Consider the following 16,649-nt stretch of genomic DNA (forward strand, 5'->3'; position numbering starts at 1 on the left):
TTGTCACTTTGGACTAGACTGCATGCCTAAAAGCTACCCCTATTTATTTGATCCTAAAACACACATAAACAGTAATGAAATGGTTAATCTGTGGTGTCTGACGACTTCTTGTTGCCTTTGTGGACTTAAGATCAATTTTGGAGAAGCTACACACTTCCACTGAAGTTTTAAGTAAACAAAGGCAAGAAGTGCTGAACTGATTACATGAAAAGATAGCAGCATGGGCATTCATGAGCTCACTTCAGGCAGTTTGACGAAAAATAGTTCTGCTTGCTTGCAGCTTTTCTCCCTCAGGGACCCTCTGCCATCTTAAATTGCCTGCAGCACCCCTCACTTTCCGTATAAGATCCTGCTGCTTTGTGTAGGTGTTTGGTTCTTCTTTAAATAACTCGCTTTGGTGCACTTGAAAAATCTCAGAATTACAAATCAGATCGGTTTAGAACTTAAACATTCAGTTTTCATTTTGGGTAATGAATGGAGAGAGCGATGAGAAACGACTGTTGGCAGGCTGGGTTTGTTGTCAAATATTCATCCTATGAGTAGCAAATGACCAGTGGGAGCGTCCTGGTGGGCTGACACCCTCCGCGGTTGGTTTTACTGTGAATCCAGATCAATGGTGTAGACATGACAGAGGCCAGGCATGACCAGGCAGTAGCGCTCCTTACCGGCACCTCCCCCACCATCGCCCTCCTGGTGGAGCGTGACTTGAATGCACCAGGGGGCTCTCCAGGTCAGACCCGGGCACGAGCCCACTCCCCTCCACCCCCAGAACCATCAGATTCTCCAGACCAGGACGAGGAAAGCCTCGGGAACCATCTGAGCCGGATGGAGGACGAGTATCCCATCGAGGTGAGAATTCGAGGACTGACTTGTGTGTCGAATAGTTTTGGTTTTTGTTTAGTCGTTTTAGTAGCCATTGCTGTAGAAACGTCATTGAAGCACTCAGTGTTAATGCTTGTTTATGTGGCCTCGCCTTATCCTTATTGCTGTCCAGTTCCAGAGAAGATGGTGTATGGTATGAAGGCTTGAGTAGTTAGTAGCTGTCAATAAAGCACTAATGGTGTTGTTAAATAGAAAGTTGTTTTTGATATTTATTAGACTATAACAGATGTAGATTTGACTTGTGATGTTTGAGTCGTCGTCTTTACATTCAGGCTTTAAATTATTTTTCAAATCTTCTGCTAAAGCCAATCTAACCTAATCCTAACAGGAAGTTACCCTGGTGAAGTCTGGAGGCCCTCTAGGCCTGAGTATTGTAGGAGGCAGCGACCATGCCAGCCACCCTTTTGGTATCAATGAACCTGGGGTGTTCATCTCAAAGGTATTACTGTAAAACAGGTGTATTCTTACACTTTCATCTCCTGAAAGTGACTGACATCTCCTGTTGCATGACTCCGTGACTTCACCTCATTTCTTCAGGTGATTCCTCATGGGTTGGCAAGTCAATGTGGGCTCCGTGTTGGCGACCGGATATTAGAGGTGAACAGCATTGACCTGCGACATGCCACACACCAGGAAGCTGTGCGGGCCTTGCTGGCCAACAAGCAGGAGATCCGTATGTTGGTACGGCGGGACCCTTCACCGCCGGGAATGCAGGAAATCATGATCCAGAAGCAGCCTGGAGAGAAACTTGGTATCAGCATTCGCGGAGGGGCCAAGGGTCATGCTGGAAATCCTTTCGACCCCACAGATGAGGGCATCTTCATCTCAAAGGTTCTTTAGCAATCCAAAGCAACACATCTTGGCACGACTCAGCTTTAATTGAGGTTATTATCAACATGAGAAATGTGAACATGCTCACATTTTTGACTGTTTTCTGCAGGTAAGTTCGACCGGCGCAGCGGCAAGGGACGGGCGACTGCAGGTTGGCATGCGAATTCTCGAGGTGAACAACCACAGCCTGCTGGGGATGACGCACACGGAGGCGGTGCGAGTGCTCCGTGCTGTCGGGGACTCTCTGGTCATGCTGGTTTGTGATGGCTTTGACCCTGGCAAAGTGGCTGCAGTGGAGGTGAGATGGCATGAACAGTCAGATTTGGATATGTACAGTTTATTATGTACAGCAGGAACTTACCAAACCTCTGATCGTTCTGTCTTTATATCAGCTAATGTATATTCCCTTTTATCATGTACCTGGCTTGAGTGTTTAAGTAGAACTATAGCTTTCAGTTAAAAACATCTCCATTTTCAAAGGTTTAAACTGTACTCTGTGTTGGTTTTCAGGCATCTCCGGGTATCATTGCCAACCCATTTGCAACCGGTATTGTGCGAAAGAACAGTATGGAGAGCATCTCTTCTATAGACCGAGACCTGAGCCCAGAGGAGATGGAAATAATACAGAAGGTGTGTTTTTACTACAAGTGTACATTTTAACTTCTATACATAAACTATATATAAAAGATGGCCACTGCAACATTGATTTTTGCACTCCTTACGCTCAAAGTTTAGCGGTTTAGCTGGTGAATCTAAAAGTGAACTTATATGGATGAGAGGGCAGAGTGTTATCTGCTAAGACCACAGTCGCTCAGATCTAGAGTTGGTAGATCTGAGCGAGGTTACTGGCTTATGCCATGTGAAATCGATTTCAAAGAGGGCATTGAACAAAACCTTTAACCTTGTTGTTATCGTTTTAGTCACTACCAGATTGGTGTGGTTGCCTCTAGTTTGCATAGAAGACACACACTTGTCTCCAAATACTCCGTGATGAATAAACAGGCAATGGCGCATAATGCGCACCTACCAAATTATGCTTCCAATAGAATCATAAATTAGGATAATGAAGCAGGACATGCTTCAGATGCATTGCTACGTTATAACCATGCAGTGTCCCTCAGTTTCGACTCACTCTTTAACTCCAGCTTCCAAACATCCTGCGCCTTCACAGCAGGATTCACTAACCATCTGGTGGCAACACAGTGGCATCATTCTTTAATATATGGTCTATGATTTGAAGTTCATTTTGCTGCTTGAGAAGCTGCAGATTTTTTCACTTGTGCATGAGCTTCATTTTTTCATTACATTGCTATCACTGATGTACTTAAGGTCAGGTACTGATGGTGTTGATTTTAACATGCAGAATGCACTTTTGAGGCTCCTTAAAGATCCAGCAGATCCACATAAGTGCAGTGCAAAGCTGGTGTACTGACCAAAGCCGCTGCCATTCAGCGCAACCTGTGAATCGGATGTTTTATTCAGCAATTCTGCCACACCAGCACAGTGCTTCCACAGCAGTTTGGTGTTAGCAAGTGGAGTTGTACAGATTTACTCATTCTGGGCATGCACGCCGCACGTACCCATCTTTCTATCGGAGCGGCCAGAATGCGCCAGCCCAGTTGTTTATTTTGTCCAGATTAGTTTTTGGGAGGCTGCCCGTTCTAAAGGAATGCAGGGTCTGCTGGTTTATTGAATGCCATGTTTCTGCTGTTTCTCTGCACACGTTTAGCCGTAACCACGTTTGCCAGGGCTTATTTACAGAAACTGAATTGCCTCTGCTGAGCTTTACATGATGAACAGTAGCTTTTAGCATTGTAAGGTTAAATGTTGGTCTTCGTCAGGAGTCTGAGATGGTGAGAGAGACATCACAGTGGGAGCGAGAAGAGATGGAGAAAGTGGTAAGTGAAATTGAAAATCATTTGTTTTGGGAAAGGTAGAGAGCAGATTGATGAAGATGAATCAATGCAAGAAAACTCCGTTTTTCTGTGGCAGTATAGCTGAAAAGAAATTATACTGGGTCTGCAGGGTGGAGTTAGAGTCACATCCTCACGTTTGCCTGTTACCGGGTGAATGAAGCTTCCCCTCTGCACCCTGTGTGGGCATCATGTTTGACAGAACTGTTCCTGCAATGTCCCACCTTGCATGCTTTTTCTGCTCCTATAGCCGATGAATAGAATACTTTTTAATGTGTGTGGGTTCTATCCTTTCTTTCCCTTCTGTTTCTTTTTTTCCACCTATCCTCTACCTTTGGTGCGTTATGTATGATCCAAAATCATCCAATCATTCCATCTCCATACCACTTTCCTCACTGTTGTTTCTCTTCTCTCTAACACTACTTTCCTCGTCTTCCTCTTTATTTCAACCCTCATCGCATTACTGTGTGGCTGTGTGTGACTGTGTGTCTTCCCCTCTGTACTTCTCCTCTTCCTCCCCTTCCTCTCTTGGTGAAGGAGCGAATGCGCTTGGAGCGTGAGGAGGCAACTCGCCTGCTAGAAGAGGAGACTGAGGTGAGATACTCCTCATCAGCAGGTCCTCGGGTGAACTTCCTGTCTGCAGTTTAGACACAAATGCTAAATAAATGTGTCTTAAACTTTTATACATTTTCTTTTTTTAAGGGACCCACTTTAAATTGGAATAGTTGTGCTGGAGGTGCCCTGATAAGTGTCCACCTGCAAATGTAACCAAACAAAGGGTACAAACACTTAAATCATAATTGAAGCAGCTCCTAAAGGAAAAAAGAGGAAATTCCCAGTCTTCTTTTTGACTTTTAGTTTCAATTTTTAAAAAATTTAAATCCTTAAAAACAACTCAATCTCATGGAAAAACCACCCTTAGATTTATGAAACGTTCACATTTATACATTTAGAGTCAGGAGTTCCAGATCAGTGCAGGTGATTTAAAAACCCTGGAATTAGGCTTATTAAACCTCATCTGAGTTCTGGATTTCTCTTTGCTCTTCAGCATCTTTAAAAAAGCGCTTTAAAAAAAGATCTCTAAACATTTAAACTAAAGCGTTTCACTTTAAGGAAAATCTACTGTGAGTGAGGTCAAATACTGACTGTGAAGCACTTTTTGGTATGAGGGACTGAGCAGCCGTTGCCCACTCATTAAATTGAACTCTAGGTAAGGTAAATGACTTTAATCACACTGAAATTCCAACAAGAAATGTCTCAGAAAGAAGAGATGTAGTGTTATGAAAGGAAAAAAAAAAAGTATTGCTATAAAAAAAGCAAATTTAATGGAAATAAAACTCCTATACGAAGCTGTTTCAGCTCTAAAAGGCTGATGCTAGTCTGAGGCTTGCTACCTTTTTCCGCAGAAGGATATTATAGCTGTTAACATTATTTGTGGAGCTGTGCTATTTCACGTACTGATCAAACAATAACCCAATCCACAGATTTGAAGGCTTATTTAAGCTTTATAAAACTTTTACAGCTGCTATTTCAGCTGAACATATTTGATCGTCTAGTCTACATATAATGATAGATTATGCAACAACCCTGAGGTTTCCTTTGATATTAGACATCAATTACATGTGTTTAAATTGTCATGCACAGCTGGAAAACTTTTAAGACTATAGAGTAGGAAAATCACTCACAGTGAGACATACAGAAAGTGCCAGTATTGATCTTTCGCTTGATTTCTTGTATTTGTTATGTGACCACCTGCTCTTTGTAAACTAAACTTCAGTGCAGACCGTCTTACCTCTGGGTCTGTTTATTTCCCATCAGAGCATTGGCACTGGACCGCTAAAGCTCGACTACAAAACGCTAGCTGCGCTGCCCACCACGAGTCTGCAGAAGGTCAGCAGGGTGAGTTTTACTTCATGTTTGTCTGATTTTTACTTTTCAGAGTTTGTAAAAAGAAAGCAGTCTTCTTGAGTCAGCATTTTGGGAGCGGCCCATGCAGGAAGTCTCTTTAAAAGCTCAGAATAGACCCAGCGTCAGTCAGCTGGACCTCTATGAGAACTTAACACCTCCATGATCTTCACCGCAAGTCAACATTGCTGAAGACTAAACCTTGACTGCACAACACACAACAAGAGCAGAAGTAAATGAAGAGTCTTACGGGAAGGCTAAAGTAATCCGGGAAGAATCACAAACGAAAGACTAAAAGAAAAAAGTGCAGAAGATTTTGGGAATGGAAGAAGGCAAAGCCCGAAGTCAGTCTTTGTATTCTGCAAGTGCGAGAGGGGGAGCTGGTGAGATACTGGAAAGGGGACAGCTGTCCACTATCAACTGGCCTATCTGTGATATTTTAAACCAGCATCTGGTTCTGAATTGGATGGAGTCTCCCGGGTGGGTGGGATGCTGGCGGACGGGGGGTGTCGCCTAAGAGGAAAAGACAAGTGTTTCGGTTTGAGTTCCCAGTCTTAAGGGGAATACGTTTGAGTGAACATAGAGCTCTGTGCTTTTACCGTCCTACAGTGAGTATAACAAGTTTAACTGGAGGAAGTTTAAAGATTTAAAGCGACTCTGTTTTCTGTTTTTTCTGAGTCTTTCTGTCCTGTCTGTTCTCTCGTCAGTCTTATTTTAATCCAATTTTGTCTGTAATATGATTGTTTAAAAACATTTTTTAAACAGCAAATGTTAAATAATTTGCATTAATAATGCAGCTATGTGTGAAAGTTGTAAATTAGCAGCAGTACAGGCTTTTTCTCAGTAACCTGTGAGAGTAGAACTTAACCTACATATTGTCTGCAGCTGTTCCTGCTCTGTGTGCTAGAGCTGCTCTGCACACGTGGTCCTGTTCAGACTGTACTGTAAGAACAGCTTGTTGGTTAGTTACACTCATAGTGGACCAATATTTTAAATTGAAGGGGTTAGCATCTCATAAGCCCTGATTTTGATGGTGAAACACAAGTGGGTGTGCTTCATAGCACCGCTTTGTTGTAAAAATGTTTCAACAAAAGAACAGGTGCTGCTTAAATATTAGTGATACAAGATGTGATTTATAAGAAGTTGAGATTCAGACCTGAGAGCAACCTGCTAAACTGCCAATAGATAAATGTATAGAGGGCCTTGTTTTATTGGAACTGAGTGTGAAGACAGGGTTGTATTTCCCATTTGTTGGTGTTTAAATCAACCTCTCTCTACTGTTCCTTCATAATAAAACCTTTCTAAAATAAAAATAAAAAGGGTGGTTTAACCAAATTCCTAGAATTTTCCAAGAAGTTCATCCCGATTTTTAACTCAGGTTTACAAAGGTTGAATTTTGACGTTTATATTTGACATCAATTTTTTGTGATGTTGCCTAACGTATCCTATTAACGGCCCTAACCGATCCAAATTTTTAGAGTAGGGAAAACTAGTAGTGTTGTACTCCAGAAATTCCTGACTAAAAATGTGTTAGACCCATTCAGATGTCATTTAAGATAATCTGATACTTTCTGTTAGTAAAACTTTTTATTGGTAAATATGTATTTGGTTTTTAAGGACATCCCAAATCCTGATTAATGGAGCTATCATTTAATTTTACACAGAAAACATTTTCCATAAATTTTGTTCTGGCACTTCAGACTCTGCTTTCTGTTACTGATTCATGGCATTCACTTAAAGCCGTGACTGAAGTGTTTAAACGCTTCAGTTCCCAGGTTGCTTTGGACTTCCCAGACAGCTCAGCGCGTTGGCATGCCGGCGAACGAGCAGCCTGACTTTGCTCTGTCACAGCCGGGCCCCAGCTGTCCCTCGCAGTCGGTGTCAGTGCCAAAAGGGCACTCGTTCACATTCCACCTCGCTGATCCTCATCGCAGCGCCGACTCTGACAGTACAGAGCTGCCTTGCTGCTTCACAATGCTCGCTGTATTCTTAGTGTGGCTATTTCGATTATCACCAGACATGTCAAGGCCATGTGGGATAAATTCCACTGCAGTTTGTCTGAACTGACCAGAAGATTTTTAACGATTTTAAGGTCTTAAGTATGTGAAACAGAACATGGCCGAGATTCAGTTTCAGAGTGAACGTTGGTTTAAAAGCTGCGTATTCTCTCAGCTGTGACACGAGCAGTAGTCGTCACTGTTAAGTACAGGAGGAGCTGAAGGTGTGCTGGAGCCCGAATGTCTCACTGGTCTGATAATGTTTATTTAAAGCACATGCTAGGAGTGTGGGCTGCGGCGAGTCTTGAATGATGGCCGCTGGGAAACGTATCTTAAAGGCTTCGGGAAAGATTTAGTGAGGCGAGGGACTCTTTTTTTTTTAGCACCAAGACGCTTCTCTGTCGAGCTCATCTCACGTTTTAGAGAATGTATCAGATACTACATGAATGTACGTATTCAGTGTCCACATATTGTATTGATTGTACTTAATTAGTTTCAAGCTGACCCTAAAAAGCGAGTTTTTGTGGTCATAATGTTAAAATATTTTGATGACAAATGAGTCATTCATGCAACCTTCTATTTAAGCACAATGAATATAATATATATCTCATTACACAAGCAGAAAATTATGTGTTTCTTTGTGTTTTCATTCAGTTTAATCTTCTAACGACTGGCCCGTTGGGTCATTCACCATAAACAGCATCTTCATCCACTTCTTTCTAACAATGAGTTCAGGATCAAAAGCAGGGCTTAAATGACTAAGCCCTAATCCAAAGTCCTTTTAGGGTTTAGTAGCAAATATTTAATAGAAAAATCTATTTGATTGGCGGCTTTAAGGGTTAGAATTGATCAATATAAGTGCATCTTATCCTGTAAGTTTAATCCTATCAAAAGTTACGCATTTAAAATTTAAAAAACTGGCATTTTTATTATTGTTTATAAACCAGTCATGACCCATCTGGTGTACCTGTAACTGGGAGATTAAGCTGTAATATTTTGAAAATAATAGTTGAAGTCCTACAAACAGGCCACTAATGTTTTTTATGGAGCTGTTAAGTTGGCACTTCTATTGGAGGGAAATTAAAGATGAAGAGAAGATCATTGCACTTCCAGTACCTGCAAAAACCAGTTAGCCTGGGGGGGGGGGGGGGGGTGTTCAGTGAGTGTACCTGAGATCACATACAGTTAAAGTTTTAGAGTTACAAATTTAGTTTTCTGCTGTTGAAATTGGTGCCCCTTGGTCTCTGCAGTAACTTTAGTGAGAACAGCCAAACCTGTGAGGAGGGAATTGAGGTGGTAATCAACTTGTTTTGTCGTTTAATCTAACTGAGAGCAGCTTCCTTTCTTCTCTGTATTCTGGAGTTCCTGTCACTGGTTTACTGTCTGTCTGTCCCCCTCTTTCCTCTGCTGCTGTGCAGTTTTCTGTCACTCTGACTGATCCTATGGAGGCCCCCGTGCAGGCCCAGTACACAGCTCCTTTAAAGCCCCTAGGCTTTGGTTTAGATGAACCCTCTAAGTCCCTCAGCCACTTGGACCCTGAGTCCAGCTCCAGTCTGAACTCAGACCCCAGCTATCTTCAAGGATCCCATTTCTCCCCTGATGGGACCTCCACCCCCCAGAGTACTGGCTCCACGACACCTCTTAATTCATCCCTTGCACCTGAAGAAGAGGAGTGCCTGGTGGACTCTCAGTCGATTTGCTTCAGCGAGAACCCTTTCTTGGTGGCTAATCGCAGAGGAAAAGGTCTTCCTCCTGGAGAGCAGATCCTGTCGGGGCCTCCGGTGGGCTACGGCAGACAGGGGCAGCTGCAGCCCTGGCTGTTCAGCAAGGCAAGAGAGACGCCCGCCTGAGTGTGGTGTGGAGGCAGCATGGTGTGTTAACAGAAAGCTGCACTCTGAGATAAATACTCTCAGTTGGATGATTCATGTGAAAGAATTTTTTTTCTCTCTAGGACGCTCTTTGGCAAATTCATTCATATTAATCCTGTTTTAATAATAACCAGCTGAACAGTTGCATGTTTTTACTGTGAGCACAGAGCTTGTGGCACCTCGTGAGGTATTTGTGAGTCTGTGATGAGGATCGACTGAAATGTCTGAGCCGACAGCTGTGAGGAGGAGGAGGGTCACGAAGGAGCACGGCACAGAAAAGCGCATGTTTAGGGAGGCGTAAATTCACAGCTGGACTAAACAGTTTTTTGTTTTTGTTTTGTTTTCTGCTCTGTGTTTTCAGTGAAACTGAGCGGCTGTTAAATTTGTGTCCTTACTTTTTGTTTTTCCAGGCGCCTTCCTCTGATTTCACCAGGACGGAAAGCCCAATCAGGGAAGCCCCTTACTCTCCTACTATCCAACCGGTAAGCGGCTCTTAAACCCAGCTCTTCTATTATTTATCGCCTGCTCTCATACCAATTTTTTTAATTTATTTATTTTTTTATCCCTTTTCCATGAGTCACTTGTAGCTCTTTAGAGGAGGTATTTGACACTTTGACCTCTCCTCCCACCCTTAGCCCAGCCACCACTCCTCCAACAGCTCCCTGTGTGCAGGCAGGGAGACCCGCTTCGTAAGTGGGGCATGCGGCCCTTTCAGCGCTGGCCTGGATTTCTTTTTTAGCTCACGCTGCTCTGAGCTCTCTGACAGTAAAACATAACTAGCTGAGTGGTCTGAAAAGCATGTGACTGCTTCTCCGCAGCCAGCTGATTACTCATGGTTTGCCTCATGCAGACTGGAGAAATAGATCTACTGACCAGCTATGGCTTAATATCTTCTCACTGGGTGATCGTTTTTGTTCCCCCCTTGAGCTTTATCAATCTGCGTTGCATATTACGACCGCTGTCCCACATTTGGTGATCATATTAGCTCAAGGTAAACTCTGGTAGCTTCGAGTTTTCTGAAGAGTGTCTTTATGTGGCCTGGCATCATCCTAAAAAAGCCCCTTAAGTTTACATTTAGTGATTTTATTCACTGTGCTGCTGATCCATGCATTTCTGTGTCATTGTCATGGCTTTGTTTTAATTTTCGTTGCAGGCAAATATTCATTACACCTCCACTCCCACTGTCAAGGACAACCCCTCATCATCAGTGAGTGTCTCCAGAGCTCAGAAATAGCTGTTTTAGGATGATGTATTTTGCAGTATAAGAGTAGAGTCCAGTTTGTGTCCGTTTAACCACATATATGAAGCTATTTATGGTCTTGTATTTGATAGCCTACTGGTTACTATACAGGTGGGTGCTAAAGTGATGGAATTATTTCCCAGGAACAGTTAAATAAAGTCTAAAATCTAAACATATATATTTCATACATACAGTCTAGCCAGTATAGTAATGCATGCTAAAGTGCTAAACAGACCCTTAAAGTCTCTTTAGGTGCTCAGAATTGCCATGCCTGAAGTAGCTCTGGAGGAGGCGGAGCTTGATGTTAATTATGTTCTATAAAATCTGCAGACATGCTCAGATGTATTTCACTCATCAACTCCACCCACTTTTCATTCATTCTAATTAAACTTCATCAACTCAAGCAACAGTTCACTTATATTTTACTATCAATATTTGTTTTCCTTCCAGACGCGACCAGGTGCCATCCAGCCAGTGGGGCGTGTTCGGCCCAGCAACTCGCCCGCCACACCAGACGGCCACAGCCCCAACCCCTTTCAGCATGGCCCCTCCCCCTTCAACTCCCAGACCTCTGTAAGACCCCTCACCACCACGTAGGGCTGTTCTCTCTCTCTCTCTGCTGTTGGCGTCCGTGCCACATGCTGTGACTATACAGCCTAAAAAATAATGATAGTAATAATACTAAAAAAGTGCAGCAGTTACAGGTAATTATGGCACACAAATGAGGTTCCAAAGAAGTTAAAACCAAATCTGAAGTGTTTGAGTGCACAGGGGGGCTGAGTGTGTTCAGCCTTGGGCACATCTTGAGCTTGTAATTATTTGAGCTCTACCTGAAGACTCGACCCAGGATAACTCCTAAAAGTTAACCGCCTCGCTCATTTCATTCTATCGGCAAGTAGCTCAAGTGGATCAGAAAATACTGATGAACCTATGATTTCATCTCACGTCTTCCTGATTGTTTTATAAAGTTGCTCATTGACGGGAGAAATCTTCCATTGCTTTGAACTCTCCAAGCCCTACTGTCTGTCTTTTTTGGCATACTCCCTCCTCTCTCACATGAAACCAGCTGCCATGCTCTTCACCTGTTCTCCTCCACAGTCTTCTTCAACGTTGCTGGTTTTTTTCATAGTCTGTCCTCTCGTCCATGTCTCCGTCTGTCTGTCCTCCCCCCCGCCTCCTTTACCATATCGACCTCTCCCACCCTCCCTCCGTGACCCCCTCCCCACGCTGCAGCCTCGCGCCCCCTCCCCCTCCTCGCCCGACGAGTTTCCCATGAATGTCAAGCAGGCATACAAGGCGTTTGCCGCCGTGCCTCGCTCACTGGCAGTGCTGGAGCCGCCGCAGGTAGGCCGTGCTGTCCGGACTCAACCGGGTCACTACAACAACACAAGCATGCTGTGCTGCCTGGTTGGTCTCGTGCCGCATCCTCCTGACTGGAGCAGGCTGCGCTAAGTGAAGCCTGCGCCTTGTTGGGGGGGGCCTGTGACGTGCTGTGACGTGTGGAATGCCTTCGTTGCCATCATCTGTCATATTGGTGTTGACTCTCGATCCATCCATCCGTTCATGTGTGGCTCGTGTACCAATATTCAGTCACATTTATTTAAAAATATATTACACCCCTGTGCAATATCGCTTAAATGTCAAATGATTAAAAAGTGCATTGTCTCTGTCCTTTAGCAAAGTAGTTTTTCATCCCTGACTGATTGCCTCCCTGAGCCTGGTTGTGCTGGAAATTTCTCCGCTTGCTCATAGGTGGTCTATCAGCGCCTTATAGGTCATATGATTGTTGGGGTTTTGTCTGTTTTCTTTGTATTATTGGAGGGTCTTTAACACCTTGAGGCAACTATTGTTGTGATGTGATGCTATATAAATTAAATTGAAATTAACTGAATAGTTTTTGCCAGTTGTGGTTTGCAAACTAAATTAATATAAATATATATTGTAACATTAGTGATGAATTGTACATAGAGATGGTTTATTACCCAGCAGGGTGCTTCATAAAGTGCCTCATGGGATGAAGGTCACCCAAACTTGGTCTTCTTGAAACTATGTAGCATAATTAACCTAACATGCAAACACTAAATGTCAACAAAAGAGCACACATTGAACGCAGTTATAAGGCTGCTGTTCAGTACTCAGTTGAACTGTTAAATGTACAAATGTACATGATCGTGGGATTTTTATAAAACATTTTCTGTAGTTTCTGTCTGTATTTAGAAATCGGCTGACAGTTATTTGCAAACCTTCACCAGACTTTGTGACTATAGCAATTGTTCTGGAGACAAGTTGCCTCCCACCAGGGCCTAGTGGGAGGCAACCTGTGGCATCACCTTGTGATCAAAGTGGACAACAAGGTTTTCACTTCCTTAAAAATCCCAGGTGTGCTGAGTTCTGTCTCAGCGATCACACTCTACTGTGTTTGTTTTTCATTGTTCATCTTATTAGCAATGTAGTTACACTTTTCAATCATTTGACGTGATATTGCAGGGGGGTGTGCTGACTCCTGTACGTCCTGTGTATCTGTTAATCGGTCTGCCTGTCCTCTGTAGTCATTTCAGTCCTGAGTCATTTTTGTGTCCTTCATGTTGCTAACACTCATTTCTTGCACTACCAACAGGACCTTTATGGCACAAGGAACAACTTCCAACCAAAGCAACCTTCTCCAGAGGTGAGTAAACATATCACAGGTGTCTGCTGTACCACGTTGACCAGAAAATAAAGACAGCAGTTGTTTCTAGACATTTAGTTTCTAAAAGTCCCCCTCTACAGTTTCATTATATTTGGGTCAATATGGTGTTTAAGATGTGAGTATTGAAGCTGTAGCTTTGCACATCTGCTCAAAGCGTGCTGCACTGATCATCTGGTGATGACCTGTGTGGCCTTTTCAGCCTGATTTGAACAACGAGGTGTTTGATGACACCGATGGTCGGGAGGGAGCTGGCGAGGGTCTGACCGGCAAGGTCTCCCCTCGGCAACCCCTCTTATCAGACCGTCGTGAGTATATGAGCTTTGCAGCAGTGCCGCGCCGCTCCACGCCTTCCATGGACCTGCAGGTACCCACCGCCTCCAACACAGCTAGAGCATCCCTGTGCTCATGTGCTTGGCTTGACCGGTGGTGGGGTCTGTGCTCCTACAGGTTGGAGACAACTATGCTACTTCTGTCAGGAATTGGGAGCGTCAGTTATTTGATGTGATGCAGCTTAATGGTGCTGGGTAATATTTTATGGCTGTTCTTTTTTCGTCCTCCTTGGTCTGAGATGCTTTTCTTGCATCTTTAACGACATCTTTTGACCTTCTTGCGAATGTCTCTGCAGCTTTAATTAGTCGGAATTAGTGCTGCGAGGACTTTCTATGTGTAGATGATCCTGCATTTAACATCTTCCCAGACACCAGAGTTGTTTTTTTTTTTGTTTGTTTTGTTTTCCTTGTGCTTTTGCGTTATCACAGAAAACGAACTCTAACATTTGTTCTGTTCAGCAGTAGGGCTGTGCGATATGACCAAAATCTCATATCCCGATATAAGAATTCTGTCGTCTGATAACGATATAAATCACAAAAATTTAACATTTTCTGTAAATTCTGTGAATCTCGGGCAGCTCGACTTGCGGGAAGTGTTTCCAGCTGCGCGTCATGTAGCTGGAGTCGAGTGTTTTAACCGATGCATGAAACTATACATTTTTTGACATAAGTTGTAACGGCCGCCGTTTTCTTTGTGAGTATTTATTACACGGCGTGCTGCGGGGAAAAGCCTGTTCTAACGTTTGAGTCTAAGGTCTAATTTTTAGCACCTGGCGGCTTTTTTAAAATTCTCATCCGTAAATAATCTGCTCTTTCACGTGATTTAGTTTATTTTGAAAAGCCTCAACGGGATCTTGAGCTTTATTGTGAAAGGTTTATGTGGAACATAAACAAGCGGACACGCGATGCTGTTACCGTCGTTGTTGCTAACGACAACGCATAAAAACAGGCGCTTGTCTGTCCGTAGTGTGGTTATATTAAATATAAGAGAAAGAGAGAACTTTAAGAAATTAATATAGCCACTACAGTGACCATCAAAACGATGAAAAAATATTGCCGTAAAAAGTTTATTTTGCGACACCACCAAACAAACGATAGCGTAAAATGAAACGATAGATGTTTTTATATCGTCATCCGATATATATCGTTATATCGAACAGCCCTATTCAGCAGGATAATTTTCCACAAGTTGACACCACTGTTATGATTTTGAAGCATAAATGCAATTGCAACAACTTAAAGTGCCAACACGGGGTGGAAGAGAACTAAACCACAGCTGCATGACCTGAATTTCACCACAATCACTAACCTCCTGTGTTCATTGTAATAACTTTAAAAGTTCTTGTCGTCTCATTTAGCCACTTCTCTGTGGGATATTTACTGGGGTGTTGTATATTTTAGAATAAAATCTGTGGAACTGTGACGTTAACCAGACATCTTATTTCAAGCATCTAACCAAAAACCTTTATAGATTTAGAGACGAAGGAACCTGATGTGCAACAATGCTGACTCGTGCAGACTTCAGCATTCAATCTGCAGCACTATACGAATGTTATTATAATATAATTGCTTTTTCAGTAGGGAAAAATGCAAGCGCTCTAATTTCAGCATTTATCGCTTCTAATTTTGTTCATTTTGTCCTGATTTTGATGCCACAGAGCCCAGTATTTGGTGGTAAGCACAGCCCAGAGCAGCGCTCTTTCAGGGATAGACAGAAGTACTTTGAGATCGACGTGAAGCAACAGACGCCAGAAAAACCCAAGCCTCGAGTCTCCCTCGTCGGGGAGGATGACCTCAAGAAGATGAGGGAGGAAGAAGGTTTGTTTCCTGAGTGTCCTTCTTAGCCACATGCAGCTAAGGAATGTGTTCAAATCAGTGGAGTGTGTTTACATGATAATCTGTTACCAGAGAGGAAGTTTGAGCAGCGAGCGCGGGAGTACTTACTGGATGATGACGACGAGGATGAGGATGAGGAGGACCTGGCCAAGCAGGTGGCACAGATGAAGGCCACCGGAAAGGTGTTGCTGGATGGAGTGGAGTACAAAGTGGAGCCGGTGTCCACCCCATCGCAGCACTGCTCCACACCGCCAAACTACAGCTCAGGGTGAGAAGCTGTGTTAGACGAATCTATTTTTCTTTACACTTTCTTCCGCACACTGAAGACTAATTGTTCGTTTTGCATGAAGGCCTTCTTCAGTAGATGGCAAGGGAGACTCTCAGAGGAATTCATTGGAGGACAGCTTCAGGCTGGAGCAGAGGCCCAACTCAATGACTGGGTAATTACAACACACAGGACAACATGTTTACCTGCTGTTAGCCACTGATCACACTCCTCGCATCATCCTCCCAGTGCGGTGGTCAGTTTAAGCTGCAGAATTTTCAATTTCTCCCTCTGATGACTGAGTGGGTTCAGAGTTCAAAGCCTAGAAACCAAACTAACTGCACCCATCTATCCCATCAGTCTCGTCCCAGCCTACCCCGGGGAGTCAGCAGCTCCCATCCGAACAGCCAAAGCAGAGCGCAGACACCAAGAGAGACTTCGTATGCAGAGCCCCGAGCTGGCCGTGGCACCTGACAAGGACCTGTCCCCTGCAGAGAAACGAGCCCTGGAAGCCGAGAAGAGAGCAATGTGGAGGGCAGCACGGTAATACAACCATGCCACACGTTAAGCAAGGATAATAAAATAAGTAGAATGTAATGCTTTCAGGGCTAAACCTCGATTTGTGGATTTATTTCAGCAGTTTTTGAGTAACAGGAGACTTAACTTGGATGGTAACTTTGGAAGACGGCAGCATCCACACGCAAAGAAAAATGCGTACCGAAGGAAACCAAGGATCAGACCAGACTTTTATAGTTGCAAATTCTTTAGGGTTAGAGACACTTCTGTCCCACGTTTCCTGTTACAGTTTGTCAAGCTAGTAAATAAAAGGCTTCAAGAAGTTACTTTATGTCAAAGCAAACGTAAATTCTCGGTAGATTTAGTTTAGTGACTATC

General features: G+C 43.4%; 1 protein-coding gene across 21 annotated transcripts in view; it reads left to right on the top strand.

Annotated features, from left to right (window-relative positions):
• scrib (scribble planar cell polarity protein) overlaps positions 1-16,649 on the top strand; it is a 78,384-nt gene that overhangs the window by 53,150 nt on the left and 8,585 nt on the right. For 10 of the 21 annotated variants that reach the window (XM_080306547.1, XM_080306537.1, XM_080306553.1 and 7 more), the window contains 18 exons: positions 610-849; positions 1,211-1,321; positions 1,420-1,713; positions 1,823-2,011; positions 2,224-2,343; positions 3,555-3,611; positions 4,164-4,220; positions 5,445-5,525; positions 9,807-9,878; positions 10,550-10,603; positions 11,087-11,209; positions 11,870-11,980; positions 13,254-13,304; positions 13,525-13,689; positions 15,313-15,472; positions 15,563-15,758; positions 15,841-15,930; positions 16,116-16,298. In XM_080306547.1, the coding sequence (XP_080162673.1) occupies positions 610-849; positions 1,211-1,321; positions 1,420-1,713; positions 1,823-2,011; positions 2,224-2,343; positions 3,555-3,611; positions 4,164-4,220; positions 5,445-5,525; positions 9,807-9,878; positions 10,550-10,603; positions 11,087-11,209; positions 11,870-11,980; positions 13,254-13,304; positions 13,525-13,689; positions 15,313-15,472; positions 15,563-15,758; positions 15,841-15,930; positions 16,116-16,298 (2,354 nt within the window). The remainder of the gene's footprint in view (positions 1-609; positions 850-1,210; positions 1,322-1,419; positions 1,714-1,822; positions 2,012-2,223; positions 2,344-3,554; positions 3,612-4,163; positions 4,221-5,444; positions 5,526-9,806; positions 9,879-10,549; positions 10,604-11,086; positions 11,210-11,869; positions 11,981-13,253; positions 13,305-13,524; positions 13,690-15,312; positions 15,473-15,562; positions 15,759-15,840; positions 15,931-16,115; positions 16,299-16,649) is intronic. The other 11 variants (XM_080306551.1, XM_080306549.1, XM_026179950.2 and 8 more) reach the window with 9 other exon arrangements.

Source organism: Astatotilapia calliptera, chromosome 9, assembly GCF_964374335.1.
Source record: "Astatotilapia calliptera chromosome 9, fAstCal68.1, whole genome shotgun sequence".
Classification (NCBI taxonomy): domain Eukaryota; kingdom Metazoa; phylum Chordata; class Actinopteri; order Cichliformes; family Cichlidae; genus Astatotilapia; species Astatotilapia calliptera.